Source organism: Parambassis ranga, chromosome 9 (assembly GCF_900634625.1).
Source record: "Parambassis ranga chromosome 9, fParRan2.1, whole genome shotgun sequence".
Classification (NCBI taxonomy): Eukaryota; Metazoa; Chordata; class Actinopteri; family Ambassidae; genus Parambassis; species Parambassis ranga.
Window position 1 is genome coordinate 23294910 of NC_041030.1, and position 19115 is coordinate 23314024.

Here is a 19115-nt window from a genome sequence, read left to right on the forward strand (position 1 = left end):
AAACATTAATGAGGAAAACCATGAAATACACAAACATCCCTGAGAGCCTGACTGACTGTTGGAAATAATATGACACAGATGAAATAAAAATATTGTATTATATTTGAAGAAATATAATAAAAATATTATACAGATATACTACAAATAAATATATATTTTATATTGTATTATATTTGAAGAAAAAGTAGACGAATGTTTAAAACGTGTGTATATATTTATGTCAGACTATTTCTAACGTTAACCACCATCAGGGGGTAAATTACATTGAAGTTCACAATCTGGCCACACGGCGTCACTGCTGCGCAGAGTCTATGCGCAGCTGAAATTCCCGGATGTTATTGTAGCTAGCTCTTTTAGCAAATCGGCTAGCCGCTGCGACGCCGCTGCCTTCTGCCGCTACGGTCTGCCGCATCGGGGACTTTCGACCTTTTTGACTCCCCCGTTCAACATAAACTGGTTTTTAACGTCGGTAACTTAACATCGGTCAATTATCATGATAGAAGTTGACTGAGCGACTCGTTCATTTTAGGTCTTATCGTTGATTTTCCAACCGGTTTGGCGGGACTAGATCGGGTTAACAATACGACGAGCTAAAGGCTAACGCAGCTAGCTTTGAGACACAGGCCAGTTTGTTTTTTCAGGTAGCTAACACAGCTAGCTTAGCAAGCTACCGCAGCTGTCATGGAAGAAAAATCTTTTACTAAAGAACTAGACCAATGGATCGAACAGCTAAATGAGTGTAAGCAGCTAACGGAAAACCAAGTCAGGACTCTCTGCGAGAAGGTAAGTGGCTAACACCAACCCGGGAGCTCCTCTGACCCAGTCGGCCTCCGCTTCAATGTGGCCTGGGGTGCGAAAGCGGCTCCGGCTAATTCCTGGAACGAATCAACGACAAGCCTGTTTTGCCCCATTTTTTTTCCGGCCAGTCATCTGGGGTTTGTCGATGTTTTTACGACACTGTAATGATTGAATCCATTCCCAGAGCTAATATTTTAATGAGGTGCGTCATCCCACATCGGTCAGAATCACAACGGTTATTTGACAAACGTCGTTTTAGGACATACAGGCCAAAAATTCGCATTTACTACACCCCAGTCAGCAAATAGACGGAGCCCACTTTTGTACTCATTAATTGACCTTACTGCGTTTTTTGCGCACAGATCAGGATTGGACCGTTTGGTCCGGTCCCGGCTCGGTCCATGTTCCTGGTGAATAGTTATTATTAACATGATACGTGCTGTGACTCACACCGCGCCCAGTTGTTATCGATCAACCGTTTATTGCATAAACTTGTCAGCCCTGACTGTAGACGTCACTCCAGGTTCGTTGCATCGTTAAAAATGTGTTTTTTGTTTAGTTTTGTGTGTTTTATTTTCCATCCTAACACTCGTCATCAGAACAGACTGAAGCTGTGCCTGTCCCGGTTTGAAGGGATAAATTTGGCTCCCTGAGATCTAAACCTGGATCTGTTCAGTGACTCGTTTGGTGAAGAGTCTTTTAATGAGCAGGTCAGACCTGCAGGCCTGCTCAGAACCATGAGGTTCACCCCCGTCTAAACACTGGGCGCAGACGGACTGGTGTGTGTTAGTGGTTGGTTCGGCTGCTCCAGGTTTTATTAGTGAAGATGCATCATTTTGGTGGTCGTCTTCCATTCTGCTGAGGATGCTCTGTGATGTGTGATGTAAAATGAGTATGTTTGAGATATGATTGTGAAGAAGTCATTTTAAGGCTCTGTATGGATCATTATATTCCATTGACTTAATGGTTTGATTACCTGAACCATCCAGCACAATGTGTCAGGACATGTAGGAGCCCTGTAGCACATGTCTGTTCATGATGATGTTGTGGCTCTCAAAACCCTGCAGTTCTGTTTAATTTGAGCTTCTGTCTGTGAACATTTGGGTGTCAGATGTGTCTAAAAATGTGTTTTTGTCGTCCACAGGCCAAGGAGATTCTGACCAAGGAGTCCAACGTTCAGGAGGTGAGACTTCCTATCATGGTCTTTCTCAGCACCACAGCTGATTTCAGAGCTGCAGGTTGACACTGCTGTCAGATCCTGGAGTAAAAGAGAGGCTGAAAATACAACGGGGAAGTAAAACGAAAGGCAAAATCACCTGAAAAAGAATTTAAGCTGATTAATCAACCACATGAAATCCCCGTCAGCCAAACAGGCGGCGCCCGCCCTGTTTATGGCCCATACTTTAAACAATGTGTTTCTTCTTCTCCTTCATTGATTTAACAGAAAAGCTTCAGAAATCAAATAACGCAGCAGCTGCCTGAAGGTTTGTGCTGCGGGTCAGAGTAGGAGCTGTTCAAAGCACATTTGTTGGTTTGTGTGTGGACGCCTGTCCTGCTTCATCCAGGATGTCGGTGTGGCGGTTTAGAAAACATTCATACTGTTGTTCAGTGTTGTTCCCCGTGGCGTGTTGGAGCAGAATGTAATGGATCCTCTGCAGTCAGAACAAAATCACACCTTGTTTGTACTGCAAACTGTCTCAGCTGAGGCGTGGGCTCACACACACACACACACTTCTTATTAATCACCTCAGTGTTTCTAACCAGAATCGGTCAATAAGGTTTGGAAGAACCCTCTTTATCATGTTGGTGTTGAAAGAGCAGATAATGTCGCCTGCACTGGGCTGTTCATGCACAGTAGGCTCCACGCTGGGGGTCAGGTTTGGTCCTGGTACTGTTCTTCCCCTTCATGAGGAAGTGGTAACCCCCGAGGACGCCGCCTGTGAAGTGTTTGGTTCCAGGTCTGTTATGGTGTTTGCTCAGAGTGTACATTCAGCACATTGGTAACTTTTTACTGTTAACCTCCGCAGATCAGAGCAACACTATAAACCTCCTTCTCTGGGGAAATGTGTTGTGACCTCTGTTCCAGTGTTTAAGGATTTTTCATGAGTATCAGCCTGTAACGTTGGGGGTTGTCCTGCAGGTGCGATGCCCGGTGACGGTGTGTGGCGATGTCCACGGTCAGTTCCACGACCTGATGGAGCTGTTTAAGATCGGAGGAAAGTCTCCTGACACCAACTACCTGTTTATGGGAGACTATGTGGACAGAGGCTACTACTCCGTGGAGACGGTCACGCTGCTCGTCACATTAAAGGTAAATCACTGGCTCTTCATAACTTTGTTACTGCGTGCAGCGTGGAGACTCAAGGATGCACAGCCTGGAGATGATGCTTTCAGGGTGCTGAGAGCAGCTGGATGCAGTTGGGGGAGTGCTTTACAGGGACGGAGGACAGTGGAAACATGCACTTTGTGGTTTACCACAGTGGCGTAACACATGAAGAGTCATGAGAATGCTCCGATCACAGTGGTGTAGCTAAGATCATGGGGGTGTGGGGTTGATGAAGCTGCTTCTATCTGACCTTTAAACAGTAAAACTATAAGAACATGCACATACTCTGCTTGTTAGAATGGTGGCAGCTGGTGAAATAATGCCAGCTGAGAGACTCCTACAGGGCACAGCAGGTACAGCTGACTGTATGGAAATGTATTACCTTAAGAGTTCTGTCCCACGGTGAGCTGAAGGCTCGTCCAGTGGATGTAATCATGTGTGGTTGTGTTCTTCAGGTCCGTTTCCAGGAGCGAATCACCATCCTGCGAGGGAACCATGAGTCGCGGCAGATCACGCAGGTCTACGGCTTCTACGACGAGTGCCTGAGGAAGTACGGCAACGCCAACGTCTGGAAGTACTTCACAGACCTGTTTGACTACCTGCCACTCACCGCGCTGGTCGACGGACAGGTAGGAGGGACGCCACTGTCGTCTTCACTCCAGATGTCTGTGACATGGGGCTGCTTTCAGTGTTCAGGACAACTTACCCGGTTTGTTCTTGTGTTTGTTCCAGATCTTCTGTCTCCATGGAGGTTTGTCTCCTTCCATAGACACTCTGGATCACATACGAGCTCTGGACCGCCTGCAAGAAGTCCCACATGAGGTACACACCGTCTGCCCTGTGTGGAGGTTGTTGGTTTAGATTTCAGTGGATTTAAAGACCAGTGGCTAACATGTGATCATGCAGGATGCAGACAGGACATGCACCGAGGTTGGATCAGTGAAGGAAACCCTGACAAATGTTAATGAGTGTCTGTCTCCGCCCCCTCAGGGCCCAATGTGTGACCTGCTGTGGTCGGACCCCGATGATCGCGGTGGGTGGGGTATCTCCCCCCGAGGTGCCGGCTACACCTTCGGACAGGACATCTCTGAAACCTTCAACCATGCCAACGGCCTCACCCTGGTGTCTCGTGCCCATCAGCTGGTCATGGAGGTAAAACGGACTCACATCCTGAACGTGATGCACATGTATTTTCCTCACAATCGGCACACAGTGAACACCCTGACTGAAGGATCCTGAAGATCCTCATGTCTCCATAGCAACACAGTGTTTTAGAGTTGAAGGGGAGCGCTCATCCCTCCCTGAACCACATTCAGCCTCTGTGGAAGCAGCCTGTTCTGTAAAGATCCGGTGACTCATGTGGTTCTGATGTCTCTGTACCTCCAGGGCTACAACTGGGGCCACGACAAGAACGTGGTGACCATCTTCAGTGCTCCAAACTACTGCTACCGCTGTGGAAACCAGGCAGCCATCATGGAACTGGACGACACTCTGAAATACTCTTTGTAAGTAGATGCTGCACTTTGTTTTAACGTGTTTCATTTGGACCGGGGCACTCTGGAGTGTACTCGGTGCCACATAGCCTTCTTCTGCTGTCATCAAACGGGACGTTTATATTTGGAAAGACCTGTAGATTCTCTGGAAGAGGCAGGACTCCATCTGATATCCAGGCCGGGGATCGGTCAGATCCATCAGGCTAAACCTTTACATAAAAGATAAGGCAGGCTGCTGCTTACTTACACTTTGTTTGTGTTCCATGAATCCACACACATCCATGAACAACTTATTCCAGAGAGCAGGACTGTCGGATGTTGTTGTGATATGAATTTACACACAGTTAGGTCCTCCCTGTGTCGCAGAAGTTAATAAAAAAAGAACACTTCCTGTGGAAGTGCATCACACCTCTGATCATTGGGCTGATGTTCCTACAGATAGAATTTGTCAGACCTCTACCTGATGGTGAAAGTTTTCAGGCGTCCCCCCCAAACAGCCCGATGATTGATAGACAGGAAGCAGTGAAACCTCCAGGCTTTCTTCACAGCCAGCCTGGTTGGGTTACTCCCAAACACTGAAGTCACCACTAACCTTTCTCTGCCTCCACAGCCTTCAGTTTGACCCCGCCCCTCGCCGCGGCGAGCCCCATGTGACCAGACGCACTCCTGACTACTTCCTGTGAATGTCCGAAGCCATCCCTGCCCACCCAGCCCTCCTCCCCACCTCCACCCCTCATTTTGGATGAAAAGAAGACGATAACAATAATACTGTACCAGGGAGATAAAACGATTGGCTGAATCCAAGATTTTAACAAAAATAGAGAAACTTAAGAGCGGCCCCTTCTACAGTGGTGTTTTCAATATGCTGTCATTAATGCTGTGCTTCTGGGGATAAACAACACGTACACCTATGTTCTGTTTTCTTTTTATTTTTGTTTATTACATGTTTGAAACGAGATAATAAAACTACCAACGTGGACCAAATGTGCCATATTCTGATCCTTTTAAGACATGTACAACGCGCAAGCTTCTTTTTCTGTTTCTGTTGATTTTTTTAAGACTAGCACTATAACCCTACCTACCTGAACCATCGCCACCACACCACACATCTCATGGCATATGTGCTTTTTTTTCTGTTGCAAGTTGAGTTTAAAAAAAGAAGGAAAAGTTTGCTTCATGTAGTACAGCTGTCAGTTCTAGCTGTCCAGGCTGCAGCCAGTGGTCATCTCAGCAAGTATATTACTGTAATTTGAATAAAGACAACAGACATATAAAATAAAATGTCCTATTGACAAACTGTGGGACGAGTCTGTCTTTTCTTCAGTGCAGATTCAGGCTTTTAAAAACATTGTTTTCCAGCCTCCACTTACTGAAACCTTCACTGTGACGTGTCAGACATTTAAAAAGCTTTATTTGACCAATAGAACCCAAATTTAATCGTGAATGTTATTAATTAATAATTCAAACGTTGTCATGTCCTGGTTCTTTGTATGCAGTCCTGATGGGAGCAGGTTTTCAGCCATAGAAACGCATCAAACGTGTTTTTGAGTCCAGCCTCCACCAAGTATCGCGAGAGTTTCCGGGACGCGCACACAGAGCCGCCATGTTGGCTCCTGGCTGTTAGCTTGGTGCCGTTTCATGGAGGACCTCAGCGGGTTCATGACGAGGTTCGTGTTTCTGCTCATAAACGTTGCTTCGTTGTGTGTTTGTTGTGTTGTGTCTTCTACTGGGTCTCTGGAGGACTTAACACGGTTCAACTGGAAAAGTCCGTTAATCGAACGGCGGCAAACAGCCGTGGGCTAACAGGCTAAAAACATTAGCTCCTGTGCTCCTGTGTGTCTGAGCCGCAGGCCTTTAGTGAGCGTGAGGGGACAGGTACCTGTCCTCAGGCCTGATACTTCTGCCGGGTTGTTGTCACTGAGTCTGTGTGGAGCCTGCAGGTTCTGTGTGTAATAATCATCAAACATGTCCACAGGGGGCGCCATGAGGAGGAGCCTGAGGGTGGTGCTGTCGGTCCTCTGATCTCTGAGTGTCTGTATGGAGGATGTGGTTCTGCACTATAAGCCTGGATCGGCAGATGTGACCAGCTCTCTGTTGGAGAGGACAGAGAAGCTTCTGGAGCCGTTTCCCTGTCGGACCCCGCCGGTGTTCACTCCCTGGTTCCCCGGGTCTGCCACAGAGCGCCGGCTGCCCATCAGACCCGCTAAACCAGCACCTGTCATCCTGTCTTCAGATGAGCTGCCGGGTTCTAACACCCAGCAACAGCTGGCAGCAGTGACAAAACCTCCTTCGTGTGCAGAGATCGCTCCTGAAACCCCACAAAAAAACAAAGATCCGGTCTTTGTCTCAGAAACTCCAGACCAGGTCCTCCCGGTGAGAGAGAGCCGCAGACCCACAGCTGAAAAACGGCCACAGGAGGACAGGGATGTCTCAGCAGTCAAGCGGTCCTGGAGCGTCTTCACACAGAGAGGAGTTCTGCTACAAAGCTCCCAGTCACCGTCCACACAGTTTGATGACGTGGTGTCCATCCACAGGCTCCACCTGCGTCAGAGGGCCAAGTGGGTGATAAGTGAGCAGAACTGTGGGGTGGCGAGGGACATGGAACAGGTGAGACGACTCCTCAGGGTCTGCGTGTGGCTCTGAGTGAAATGCTGTGACTGTTAGAGGACGTGAAAGATGCTTCTGGCTGACATGAAACTTTCTTTAATGAATCTTGAATGTCTGAAAAACGCTTCACTCCCAGACCAGACCTTCCTCGGTCTGCAGGTCTGAAGGGCTGAAGTGATGCCTCACTTTAACCCTCTGAATGAAAACGACCTGTATGACTGAGAATCTTCATCACACCTCAGTCTGACGTGTCTGGTACACGTGAGATCATTTCAGTAGGTCACAGTGACCTTTAGACTGATGCAAACACTGCCCACCTGCAGTGATGCGAACAGATTTAATCTCAGCAGTTCCGTGCGTCTTGTGTCCTGTACCGTAAACACTGACAGAGCTGTTTATGTTTCTGTGGATCTTTATCTGCTCTCCATCCTCTGTTGGTTTTCCACTCTGCTCAGCTCCTCTGAGCAGCCTCCCACCACCCTCTCACTGCAGTCTGGAACCAGTAATCAGCTGATTATTATGGAATTGTTTTTTCTTTCGTCCTCCTCACCCGTCGGTCCTCCTCCCTCCAGGTGTGGCGTACCCTGAGCCGGTCCGTCCAGAGCTCCAGGCTGCCGACTTGCAATGCCAACATCCAGCGGGAGCGGGCGGAGATCTGGGTGTTCTGTGATGTGCTGTACTGTGAGCAGGTGGGCCGTGTCCTGAAGGAGGAGCTGCAGCTGTCGGGGAGGATCAGCCTGTCTGTGCACAGGCTGGGAAACATCTTCAGCATGTAGAGTCCAGCTGGAAACACAACGTGAGGAGCTCCCGCTGCACGCTCACACTTTCAGCTGGTTCTATCATCATTACTTTTCTCTGGAATAAGGTGGCTGGATCAGCAGAGAGTGTTTTAACAACATCAGCACAAACACACAATGTACAAACCTGTTTTTAAATGAGCATTGTGCTGTTCCTGGTCCATGTTTTATAATAATTTAATATTCATGAACTGAGCTGAGGGGCAGGGCCCTCTGACGTGTCTGCTGTTTGTATTTAAGAACGATCTGATGTCTGTAAGTAAAGGTTTCTTTTAATAAAAGTCGGGTCGGTGTACAGCCATGCATATGATGTGCACTTTGTTCCTGAAAGCGGGAGGGACAGTCACATGACACACACACACACACACACACCGTTCAAAGGCTGATGCTTGTGTAAGAGCAGGATGAATGAGGACAGCATGAATACAGTACATCCCCCATCTCTCTCTCACACACACTCTTTGTTGCTATGGTCCCTTGTCTGACGGCGCTGCGCTCTGCATTAAAATGTAGGTTACCGGATGTGACGTCACTGCCCTGCCTCCTGTCCTGCTGCTTTCTGAGATCTGTGTTCTTGGCCTAGTTACTAGAACACCCTGTCTCTACAGATGATGTGTTAAATCTAAAAAGAACATTATTTGGTCGCAGTAGCAAACCTTGGGATTTTATTTTGAAATCGTTAAATTAAAAAATAAGAAATTGTTAAAATACAAATGTTTAAATACAAACGCGTTCTTCCGATGGGACATCAGCTGCTCGCTCCATAACATAGGACCGAGAATAAACCGAGCTGTCAATGACAGCTGGACATAAAATATAAGCGCTGTAACGACAGAAGTACGTTTTATTTTGACAGTCTGCCGGAAACGCTTCGGCTCATGCGCACTTGACTCTAATCTCGCAGCTGAAACCCAGTCGGTCTGAGCACGAGTCCCTTCAGCGGAGGAATACTCGGTAAATAACTGGACCGGGCGGGTTCGGAGCATGTGTGGACGGGTACCGTGCTCGCTGCTCAGTACTGACGCCCGCTGTTTGCGCAACCGGAAGCTTCGGTCGATGAAACATTAAACGAGAGGTGAGGAGACACTTGCGCGACAGCTAAGCTAGTCGGCTAAGCTAGCGCTGGCATGCATCGTCGTTTCCCGTTTCCTGGTCGGAGGCAGGGGCTCGTATCTGAGCTTTTATGACACTGAATCACAACATCTGACAGACTCGGTTTAAAGGTCCACTGTAGAGATTCTGGTGCGGATAAAGGTCCAACTCCTGCTCCGAGTCGGAAAGTCCCTCACGACGTTCCGTTGTCCTGCCTGTCTTCTTCCTGTCCTTCCTGTGTTTGGCATGTAAATATCTGTCTAAACAATAATATGTAATGATTTGTTTGACAGGATTCCACTCTGACAGTGTGTACGTTCACTTTGCTTTCATTATGTGTAACTCCAGGGTCTTGGATCGTGTGTTGATGGATTGTGTTACAGTTTATACCCTCAGAATAGGTGCAGATGTATTAAAATGCGTTATATGTGTGTAGATGGTCTGATTAAACCATTGATTTATTAAGTATGAGGAAGGAGCACCCTTCAGAGGAGCCGTGTCCCTGTGGTGGTGTCCTTGCACAAGTCAAATAGAGATTTAATTGGACGTGGTTGATGTGTGAGGGTTTTGTTTTGGCTCAGAAATCTGGGCGGCTCATCACCTGAGCAGCTTCCTGGGGGAAACCCTGCACGAAGCAGAGGCAGGAAGTCCTTTCTTTGAGCACTTAAATAAAAAGAGCTCATTAAAACCAGAGAACACTGAACGTTGATGTCATCGCTGTCTGCTGCTTCCTTGTCCCTGATCGTGACGTCCTCCTGTCCCTCAGGTTGATCCGCCGCCTCCCCAGATGAGGCCGCTACCTTTGCTGAGGCTCCTGTTCATGAACGGCGAGGATGCTTTGATCGAGCGGCTGCGGCTCGGCCTGGAGGGATGACAGGACCCTAGCAGACATGGAGACAGGGGAGACCCACAGACAGCTGGACAGGCTCTCATTACTTCACCTCGATTCTCCACATTAGATCCACTCAGGATAAAGATAAACCCTATTTTTATATTTGTAATTAGTTTTTTAGTTGTTGTGAAGCCATACTTGTTAGATGTCAGGATGAGCTCGGAGGGCTTTCAGTACCGAGCGCTGTACGACTACAAGAAAGAGAGGGAGGAGGACATTGACCTGCGTGTTGGAGACATGCTGCTGGTCAGCAAAGGAGCGCTGCTGGCACTCGGCTGCAGCAGCGGAGCCGAAGAAAGACCGTCGGAGATCGGCTGGCTGCCGGGCTTCAATGAGACGACACAGGTAAGAGTCTGGTCCGGTGGGTCTCTTGTGTATCCGGGCAGGTGTGTGGTGTTTGTTTGTCTACTTTCATTTCACCGTCGCTGCCTCTGGCTCTTCCTCTGTGGACAACAGGAAAAAGGTGACTTCCCAGGGACATACGTGGAGTTCGTGGGCAGGAAGAGGATGTCACCACCCACGCCAAAGCCCCGCCCACCCAGACCACCATCGGCAGCGTCAGTCAGGACCGACTCTGAGTCTGAGGGTGAGCAAAACTACATCTGGGCCCCTGCAGTATGTGTTTCACTGTACCTACAGAGGTTCCAGTCGTCGTCGTGTGCTGCTGCCAGGCTTTACGCTCTCAGTTCAGTATGAAACATGTAAAAATAACATGTCTGGTTCAGATTGTTTGTCTCCTGGAACCTGTGAGATCAGCTCTGTGCTTCATCTGAGGCGTTTCCTCCGCTCCACCCCACATATAAACAATATTCACTGTGTTTGATCTGATATTGATCAGCTTCTTGCTTCAGTGTGGTAACAGACGGAAACACCTCCATCTTTAGCTCGAAGTCACTTCCTCTGTGACTTTATCAGATCAGATCTGCACCATCATCAGACTGATGTCTCTGTGTGTGTCTGTGTGTGTCTGTGTGTGTGTGTGGTTTGTTTGTCAGTAATCACTGTCTTTGTGTCCATTTGTGAGTCTCTCGCTCTGAAAACGATTTCAGCTGAAACCCTGCTCAGTGTGACTCACACACACTCCGGTTTCCTTCAGCTGCTTCCTCACAGCAGCTTTGGGCTATGACACACACACACACACACACACACACACACACACACACCTGAACTGTAAAACAGGCTGAGTCTACTTTGAAGGTTTGAACACACACACAGCTGGTTTGTAGTCAGGACTGTGCTGACTGAACAGATCTCACCCTCAGGAAATGTGAGCGCTGTGTTGTGTTGTGGTAAACGCTGGTAGTCAGCAGAGACGTGTAGCACACTGTTGTGTGCAGGCGATGTTTCTGTGAAACGGTTTCTCCGGTGGCTGCTTCCTGATGTGTCAGCAGTGATCTGTATTGCTGCCATATTAAGAAGGCATCTGGAAAGAGTCTGTTAAGCATTAGCTTATAGCACACACTGCTGTGATGCCTCTTACTGCACAGAGATGGAACAGCACCAGGGTGTGGACTGTGTGTGTTGGATGTAAATGATGTGGATCTATCATTAAACAGGTTTAACATCAACACTCTGCTGATGTTTGGGGAGCTTAGTGTTATTACAGGAAAAACTAAAACTCCAAAGAGGGGGGCACGAGCGAAGTTTAGGGGGGCGGACGATCGTGGAAGCAGGAAACTCGCGCTGTGATCCGGCAACCGCCTGTCACTCAAAGCGACAACGCCCATAATTATGAGTAATTTTAAACCGAATATAATAACCCAAACCCCCCCCCCCCCCAGAATGGTTTTTTGACCCAGGCTGTAAACATGTTCATTTCTGCTGTGAAGTTTTAACATGGGAGTCTATGGGAAATGACTCACTGCTGGAGCCTGCCCCCAGTGGCTGCAGCCTGCACTACAAGTTCTGATGCTTCCGCATGGGCTTAAAGTCTGAGGTCTGAGCCCTGGAGTCTGAGCCCTGGAGTCTGAGCCCTGGAGTTTCACAGAGCTACTCTGCTTCCTGCTGCGTTCACCCTTTCAGAATAAAAGCTGTGTTGTGTGTGAGGTCAGCTGTGTATGTGCGGTGCATTCTGGAGTTGTGTGATGACTGGACTTGGATCTACATGTTTGTGTTGATTGTGTGTGTGTGTGTGTGTTTTTAAAGGATTCATGTTGCCAGACCTCCCAGAGCAGTTCGGACCTCCGGACACTGCCCCTCCCCTCCTCAGCAGACTGATGGAGGCCATAGAGACCAAAGGTACCAAACACACCTGCATAGCTGCTGACTGACAGCTGTCTGAACATGCTGCGTGTGTGTCTGTGCGTGTCTGTGTGTGCTTCCAGCACAGCTAATGTGCTCATGTGTTGTTGCTGCAGGTCTGGACAGTGTCGGTGTGTATCGCAGCCTCAGTGGAGGAAGCCTGGACACGCGGCAGCTGGCTGATGCTGGTGAGGAGTCCTGCTGTCAGGCATCAGCAGCTATCAGAGGCTTCACTCTGAGGGCACTTCAACTCTAACTGAGGCGTGTTTGCTTTCAGACCTGGACCCCCTGGAGGTGCCATCCCTATGCGATGGGGTTGTCCGGTTTCTGCAAGAGCTCCCTGGTCCTGTCCTGCCCCCCTCTCTGCAGGCTGAGATGATCCACACAGTGCAGGGTCAGGAGCCTCCTGCCTTGATCCGTGCTCTGACCATGCTGAAAGCCCTTCCTGGTCTGCTCACAGTTCTCTTGTTCTTTCTGTGTATGCAGAGGTCAGAGACTCGGAGGATTGCGCCCAGCTGCTGCGAGGGGTCGCCAGCTCCGCAGCGTGCCCCGCCCAGTATGGCCTGACCCTGCTCAGCGTGGTCCGACATCTGGCCCGGCTCTGTCTGCACAGCTCCAGGAACCAGCTGAGCCCCCGGATCCTGGCTGAGAGCTTCAGCCCTCTGCTGTTCAGGCAGACTGCAGGGTCAGTGAGACCACCTCCCCTAGTAACATATAATGAATGTTTTGCTCCACACTGTGACATTAGAGAAAATTTAAATGGACTGAAAAAACAGTCCAGCAACTTTTAAAGGAAGATTTCACAAAGTTACAGCGATTTTTGTGTCTGTGTCCAGGTCTGAGACTAGTTTGGACCCCCTGGTTCAGGTCCTGGAGGTTCTGATAACTAGTGAGCTCAACATGAACCAGGCTGCACCAGGTAATGCTCTCTCTCTCTCTCTCTCCCTCTCACACACACACACACCTGCTTGTGGATGCAGACATTTTGTCCTTGCATAGTTAGTTCCACCCTGACCTGAGCTTCAAACATCCTGCCCTCCTCAGCACCCAGCAGGACGCCATGATGCAGTCACATGTGAGCAGCAGTCACATGACCAACACTCAGAGCGTCTCTGTCTGATCTGCAGCTGATCTCTCGGCACCCTTTCCTGGGTTATTCTCAGTTCCTCTAATGTCGGTGAAGCAGCATCACACTCGATGTGTGTCACTGTCACAAGGCTCAGCTGTTACTCAGTTGAAAGGGTTAAGTGTCAGACGTTTATCAATCGGGGACGTTCAATAGGAAACATGATGGTGAGAACGGTAACATTGTGGTTCTTGGAGTCACTTTGTCCACCTCCTCCACGGTGGTTCTGACAGGTCCGGTTCACTCACCTACTCACCACCAAAATGTGACTTTATAAGACTTGTTGTGCTGGAGCAGCTGCAACATGCTTTTTTTAAAATGACAGTAATAGTATGACGGATCTGTGTCCAGTCAAAGGCTGCAAAAATATGAAGAGATGTGTTCAGCATGTGGATTCTCTCCGTTCGTTCTGTGGACATATTTGCACATGTGCAGTAATGGATCATTGAGCAGCTCCGTCAGTCGTCCGTGGCTGCGAGGCAGGACTGAAACCATGACATCATCCACAGAGTGAAGGATGCAGCACAGGAAGGGAGGGGAGGGGAGGGGGTGTTGCCTTGGTGATATCACTGCCATCACAGGATTGGCTGGGGGCAGCAGTGATGTCACACATCTCCAAGCTGCTCTCTGGAGCTTTGAATCGAGAGGCTGAGAGGGACGGAGAGAAAGTTGCGTCGTTTTAAATGTCTTAGCGGTGAGGGCGGCTGCAGACGTCTCCGTCTCAGCCCAGGAGGCGACGTGAGAGGGCTGCAGGGGAGCAGAGCCGGCAGCACCGCGGGCTGTTCTGCAGATCTCAGGCAGCACTGCGGTGGAGCTGTGTCATAGAAACTGGAAGACAGTGGAGGAGTAGAGAGGAGGATGTAGCGTGGAGCCTTTCCTCTGAGGTGACGTCAGTTATTCTGAGCAAGATGGGAGCACGGTGCTGAAGGCAGCAGAACATGAGATCCAGAAAAGACGGGTCTGTCTTTGGTTCCACCTGCGAGCCATCACGTGGAGGTTTAGAGTCCAACATGGAGGACGGAGGCAGAGCCGAACCCGAGACGGCGAGGGGCCGAGAGAAGATCCTCTGCTACATTAACATGCAGAGCCCAGGTAGGAGCTCAGACCTGAGCCTGGGGGGGCCGGCACCTGACAAGATGGCCGTCACAAGGCACTGATCCATTTTATGGTGGTCCCATTTCAGCTTTCCAGAGGTTTCAGGTGTAACGAAAACTCGGCTCAGTGCAGACTCAGCGGGATCGTGGGCACAGAGAAGAGCTCAGAACAAAGGATGCAAATGTTCTTTTTTATTTTTTATTTTCAGAAATAAAAATACTTTATCTGCAGTTTTTAAAGTAACAGAGCAGCCACCTAAAGTAGGAAAGTGACATGGGTGAAGGCTGCGGCGGCCGCCATGTTGGAGCCTCTGGTGGCAGAGTTAGAGTTTGGGGCATTGTTTGATTCTCTGTGGTTTTAGAGCAGCGCACACACCAGGAAGCCGAGTGAAGCTTCACAGACCGCGGAGCTGTGAAGAACCTTTGCTGGCTGTCAGGGTGCAGAGCGGCGGCTGCATCCTGTCTCCTGCAGCCGTGCTTGCCCTGATAAAACCTCCCTGACATGTGATCCCAGGAGAATCTTCCTCCTCCTCCTGCACGCTGGAACCGTTCCTCACTTTTCTCTGTTTCTTTCAGCTTTGCCTCCTAAACCCGTGAAGCCTTCGACTCCAGCTCCTTCCACCAGTTTTAACAACAGCATGGCTCTACAGGATGCAGAGTGGTACTGGGGAGACATTTCCAGGTAACACACGCACCTCGGGCTTCACAGAACAGACCGATGTGGCGCTGCTTTTGGCTGATGTGTGTGTTTGTATGTGTGTAGGGAGGAAGTGAACGAGAAGCTGAGAGACACGGCCGACGGTACATTTCTGGTCCGCGACGCCTCCACAAAGATGCACGGAGATTACACTCTGACGCTGAGGTGAGCTGCTCGGCACGATGCGTTCAAGGACCATCGGGATCATCTGCCAACTCCCCGTGTGTTTTTCTGTCCACAGGAAAGGAGGCAACAACAAGCTGATAAAGATCTTCCATCGGGAGGGGAAGTACGGCTTCTCCGACCCGCTAACCTTCAGCTCGGTGGTGGAGCTCATCAACCATTACAGACACGAGTCTCTGGCCCAGTACAACCCCAAGCTGGATGTGAAGCTGCTGTACCCGGTCTCCAAACACCAGCAGGTGCGTCACACTGTCTGACGGTCAGCGCAGCTCACTGCTCGGCCTGTCTGACGGGACGTGTCGTTGTGTCGTTGTGTTGTTGTTCAGGACCAGGTAGTGAAGGAGGACAGTATTGAAGCGGTGGGGAAGAAGCTGCACGAGTATCACCTGCAGTATCAGGAGAAGAACCGGGAGTACGACCGGCTGTACGAGGAGTACACGAGAACGTCACAGGTACGCTCAGACTGCCTGAGCTGCTGCATCAAGCGCAGCCAGTAAAACGGAACTTTACTAAGACCTTCCTTCTGCCTCCTCCTCCTCCTCGTCCTTCAGGAGATCCAGATGAAGAGGACGGCCATCGAGGCGTTCAATGAGACCATCAAGATCTTCGAGGAGCAGTGTCAGACTCAGGAGCGCTTCAGCAAAGAGTACATCGAGAAGTTCCGCCGGGAGGGCAACGACAAGGAGATCCAGAGGTAGGCTGTCACCATGGCAACAGTGACAGAGGTCCTAAAAACACACACATATATATATATATATAAAGGAGGCCTGGTTGCCATGGCACCAGAGCCTAAAGGAAGACCGATAAGGTGCTTTCTGAGCAGACCTCTGTCTGTGAGGCCGCAGACAGAAACGGGTCCAGGCTGAGCTGTGGGTTTAGGTTCTGTTCATCAGAACTTCCCGTTTGTGTCCCTGAAGGATCATGGAGAACTATGACAAGCTGAAGTCTCGGATCAGCGAGATCGTGGACAGTAAGCGCCACCTGGAGGTGGATCTGAAGAAGCAGGCCGCCGACTACAGAGAGATCGACAAGAAGATGAACAGCATCAAACCAGACCTGATCCAGCTCCGCAAGACCAGGGACCAGTACCTCATGTATGTCTCATGCACACACACACACACACACACTGAGATGCAGCCTCTCAGTCTGAATCCAGCTGTGTGTGTTTTTCAGGTGGCTGACTCAGAAGGGAGTTCGACAGAGGAAGCTGAACGAGTGGCTCGGCCTGAAGAACGAAACCACGGAGGAGTAAGTCCGAAACCTGAACAGCAGCACAGGGCCGCTGTGTGTGTCTGTGTTTGTGTGTCTGCTGTGTGTGTCTGCTGTGTGTGTGTGTGTGTGTGTGTGTGTCCGCTGTGTGTGTGTGTGTGTGTGTGTCCGCTGTGTGTGTGTGTGTGTCCGCCCGCTGTGTGTGTGTGTGTGTGTGTGTGTGTGTGTGTGTGTGTGTCCGCCCGCTGTGTGTGTGTGTGTGTCTGCTGTGTGTGTACACTGTGTTCACTGAGTGTGTGTCTCCCTCAGTGAGTACAGCATGGTGGATGATGAGGAGGACCTTCCTCATCATGACGAGCGCCTGTGGCGTCTGGGAAACATCAACCGCAGCCAGGCCGAGTCGCTGCTCCGCGGGAAGAGGGACGGCACCTTCCTGGTCCGAGACAGCAGCAAACCGGGCTGCTACGCCTGCTCCGTAGTGTAAGAGCCTCCACCCTTTCATCCACCTCAGAGATCAGCCAGTCCACTCAGCTGAGTCCTCAGAACAACCAGGACCAGCGGTCACATGACCAACATGCGGAGTGGTTGGCTGGTCTTTCTGCCTGTTGTGTCTTCGAGTTTGTCTCTTTTGTTAAGCTCTGTCTTCGGCCTGGTCTAACTTCTGTCCTGTCTGTCTCTGCGTCTCAGGGTGGACGGAGAGGTGAAGCACTGCGTCATCAACAAGACCAGCACCGGTTACGGGTTTGCAGAGCCCTACAACCTGTACGGCTCCCTGAAGGAGCTGGTGCTGCACTACCAGCACACCTCGCTGGTCCAACACAACGACTCGCTCAACGTCACGCTGGCTTTCCCCGTCTACAGCCAGCAGAGGCGGTGACCCGCCGCCGACCAGCACGCCGCCCTCCTCACAGGCTTCCCTCTGAGCACGCCTGACATCACGTCTCCACCCTCTGAATAACAACCACACCCTCATCCACCCCTGAAGGACACTGCTGCAGGCTCATGTGTGTGTGTGTGTGTGTGTGTCTGTCAGTCAAGACGTTTAGAGACAGAAGGTACTGACTGTCAGCAGGTCGGGTCCGAGCTCAGCTGACCCCTCCTCTGACCACTTCACTGACCTGCTGATCAGAGACGCCGCTCCACCCGCATGGTGATGATGAGGATGATGAAGAGACGTTTGTTGTAAACACTGTGACTTTAATGAGGGCAGACGGACTGACCCGCACTAGCCCGGCCCGTTCAGGGTCTGTTTTACGTTTGTTTTTGCCGAGCGGTCGGGGGACTTCAGCGGACAGGAGCTCAGCAGGGGACACGTGCTAGACCAGAACTAGGCCCAAGGCTTTCACTTGCATTCCATTTTTTTTTTTTCGTTTTGTGGCTTTTTTCCAGAGAATCCAGGTACAGGACGCGTAAAGTATCACCTGTTGTCATGGAGACGGCCTGGTAACAGCCCTCGCTGACCGGAAGTTTCTGTGTTTGTCTCATCTGGAGCGGCCGACTCTGACCAACACTTTAAACTTAAAACCAAAGTGGTGACGACGAAGACGAGACGTTGCCCAATAGAGGCGAAGGCACTGACCGCCATCATCTCCCTCACTGTGCTGCTGGTGATGTGATCTGTGTGTGTTTCATGGTTTCTTCTCAGACCTGAAGTGTTTTCATCATTAAGGGAAAAAAGCAGATTCTCGTCGTTTTAATCCCGTTTGCGTCTTCATGTCCAGATTCTCAGCGGAGCTGCAAATACGGCTCATTTCTATTCACTTATTGATCATTAATCAGTACTGGGCTGTGACGGGTGGACAGGACTCCAGCAGGGTTCAGTCTGACAGCAGCAGTCTGAGGAAGCTTCTCTCATTCCAGCTGTATTATTCTTACTGAATAATTTTGTCGTTATAAAATGTAATGCTTTACTGTAAACCTCAGGAGTGTGTGTGTGTCTGTGTGTGTGTGTGTGTGTGTCCGTGTGTGTGTGTGTGTGTGTCCTCTGTTTTCTGTCAGACGTCGTCCTTCCTCCTGTTATTGATTCTCTGGAACAATAAAGAATCTTCAGACTGTCTGCTGGCTCTGTGAACCCGGTTCAGAGGGAATCTCAAACCTCAAACCCGCAACATGTGACTTAAGAGTAAAGAAGTACAAATATGTTCCTACTGTTTACTGTGGGCATGTTTACAACATAGAATCACATTAAAACCTACAAGACAGAAGCTTTTATTTTATTAACTCCTTTACCGGAAGTGTGTCTTCATATTGGTGCTGTGTGTGTGTGTGTGGCTGCACCGCCCCCCGGTGGTCACAGGCTGTAGCTACACGCACGTCCGCCAGGGTCTGTGTAGAAATCCACATGAACGCTGACGAAGCGTCGCTGCTGTTAGCATTAGCATTAGCTGAGCTCGACGTGGATCGGGTTATTTCATGCAAAAGCGTCGGTTAGCTTCGGCTAACTGCCGTAAAGTGACCGGAAGAACAGTCGTGGTGAGTAGCTTCTCCAGAGCGCTGCTCCCTGGCGGCCAAAACCTGTCACTGACGTCATCTGAGTTCAGACATACGCGCCTGAGCCGAG

General features: G+C 49.9%; 3 protein-coding genes across 4 annotated transcripts; all 3 read left to right on the forward strand.

The window, feature by feature from the left end:
• The first annotated feature begins 341 nt into the window (after positions 1-341).
• Positions 342-5596, forward strand: LOC114441028 (serine/threonine-protein phosphatase 2A catalytic subunit beta isoform-like). Its single transcript, XM_028413765.1, has 8 exons — positions 342-783; positions 1943-1981; positions 2939-3109; positions 3580-3753; positions 3857-3946; positions 4115-4276; positions 4511-4629; positions 5228-5596. The coding sequence occupies exons 1-8, from the start codon at positions 682-684 to the stop codon at positions 5298-5300; spliced, it is 930 nt and encodes a 309-aa protein (XP_028269566.1). The 5' UTR covers positions 342-681; the 3' UTR covers positions 5301-5596.
• A 606-nt stretch (positions 5597-6202) lies between these two features.
• Positions 6203-8318, forward strand: shld3 (shieldin complex subunit 3). Its single transcript, XM_028414456.1, has 3 exons — positions 6203-6284; positions 6593-7224; positions 7797-8318. The coding sequence occupies exons 2-3, from the start codon at positions 6655-6657 to the stop codon at positions 7998-8000; spliced, it is 774 nt and encodes a 257-aa protein (XP_028270257.1). The 5' UTR covers positions 6203-6284; positions 6593-6654; the 3' UTR covers positions 8001-8318.
• A 588-nt stretch (positions 8319-8906) lies between these two features.
• Positions 8907-18611, forward strand: LOC114441257 (phosphatidylinositol 3-kinase regulatory subunit alpha-like). Of its 2 annotated transcripts, none has more exons than XM_028414070.1 (17): positions 8907-8975; positions 9880-10350; positions 10462-10591; positions 12151-12243; positions 12363-12434; positions 12524-12640; positions 12733-12931; positions 13083-13165; positions 15043-15148; positions 15230-15328; positions 15405-15585; positions 15673-15798; positions 15898-16040; positions 16264-16440; positions 16520-16594; positions 16865-17035; positions 17243-18611. In XM_028414070.1, exons 2-17 carry the CDS (start codon positions 10159-10161, stop codon positions 17430-17432), a joined length of 2154 nt encoding a protein of 717 aa, XP_028269871.1. In that variant the 5' UTR covers positions 8907-8975; positions 9880-10158; the 3' UTR covers positions 17433-18611. The 2 variants fall into 2 exon arrangements, with proteins under 2 accessions (XP_028269871.1, XP_028269870.1); XM_028414069.1 differs by having other exon boundaries at positions 8913-9096.
• The last annotated feature ends 504 nt before the right edge of the window (positions 18612-19115 follow it).

Coding starts and splice junctions, on each gene's coding strand:
- LOC114441028 (XM_028413765.1), top strand. CDS start 682: ATGGAAGAAAAATCTTTTACTAAAGAACTAGACCAATGGATCGAACAG. Junction 3,110..3,579: donor CGCTGCTCGTCACATTAAAG/GTAAATCACTGG, acceptor TGTGTTCTTCAG/GTCCGTTTCCAGGAGCGAAT. Junction 4,630..5,227: donor GACACTCTGAAATACTCTTT/GTAAGTAGATGC, acceptor CTGCCTCCACAG/CCTTCAGTTTGACCCCGCCC.
- shld3 (XM_028414456.1), top strand. CDS start 6,655: ATGGAGGATGTGGTTCTGCACTATAAGCCTGGATCGGCAGATGTGACC. Junction 7,225..7,796: donor TGGCGAGGGACATGGAACAG/GTGAGACGACTC, acceptor TCCTCCCTCCAG/GTGTGGCGTACCCTGAGCCG.
- LOC114441257 (XM_028414070.1), top strand. CDS start 10,159: ATGAGCTCGGAGGGCTTTCAGTACCGAGCGCTGTACGACTACAAGAAA. Junction 13,166..15,042: donor CATGAACCAGGCTGCACCAG/GTAATGCTCTCT, acceptor TGTTTCTTTCAG/CTTTGCCTCCTAAACCCGTG. Junction 15,329..15,404: donor GATTACACTCTGACGCTGAG/GTGAGCTGCTCG, acceptor TTCTGTCCACAG/GAAAGGAGGCAACAACAAGC.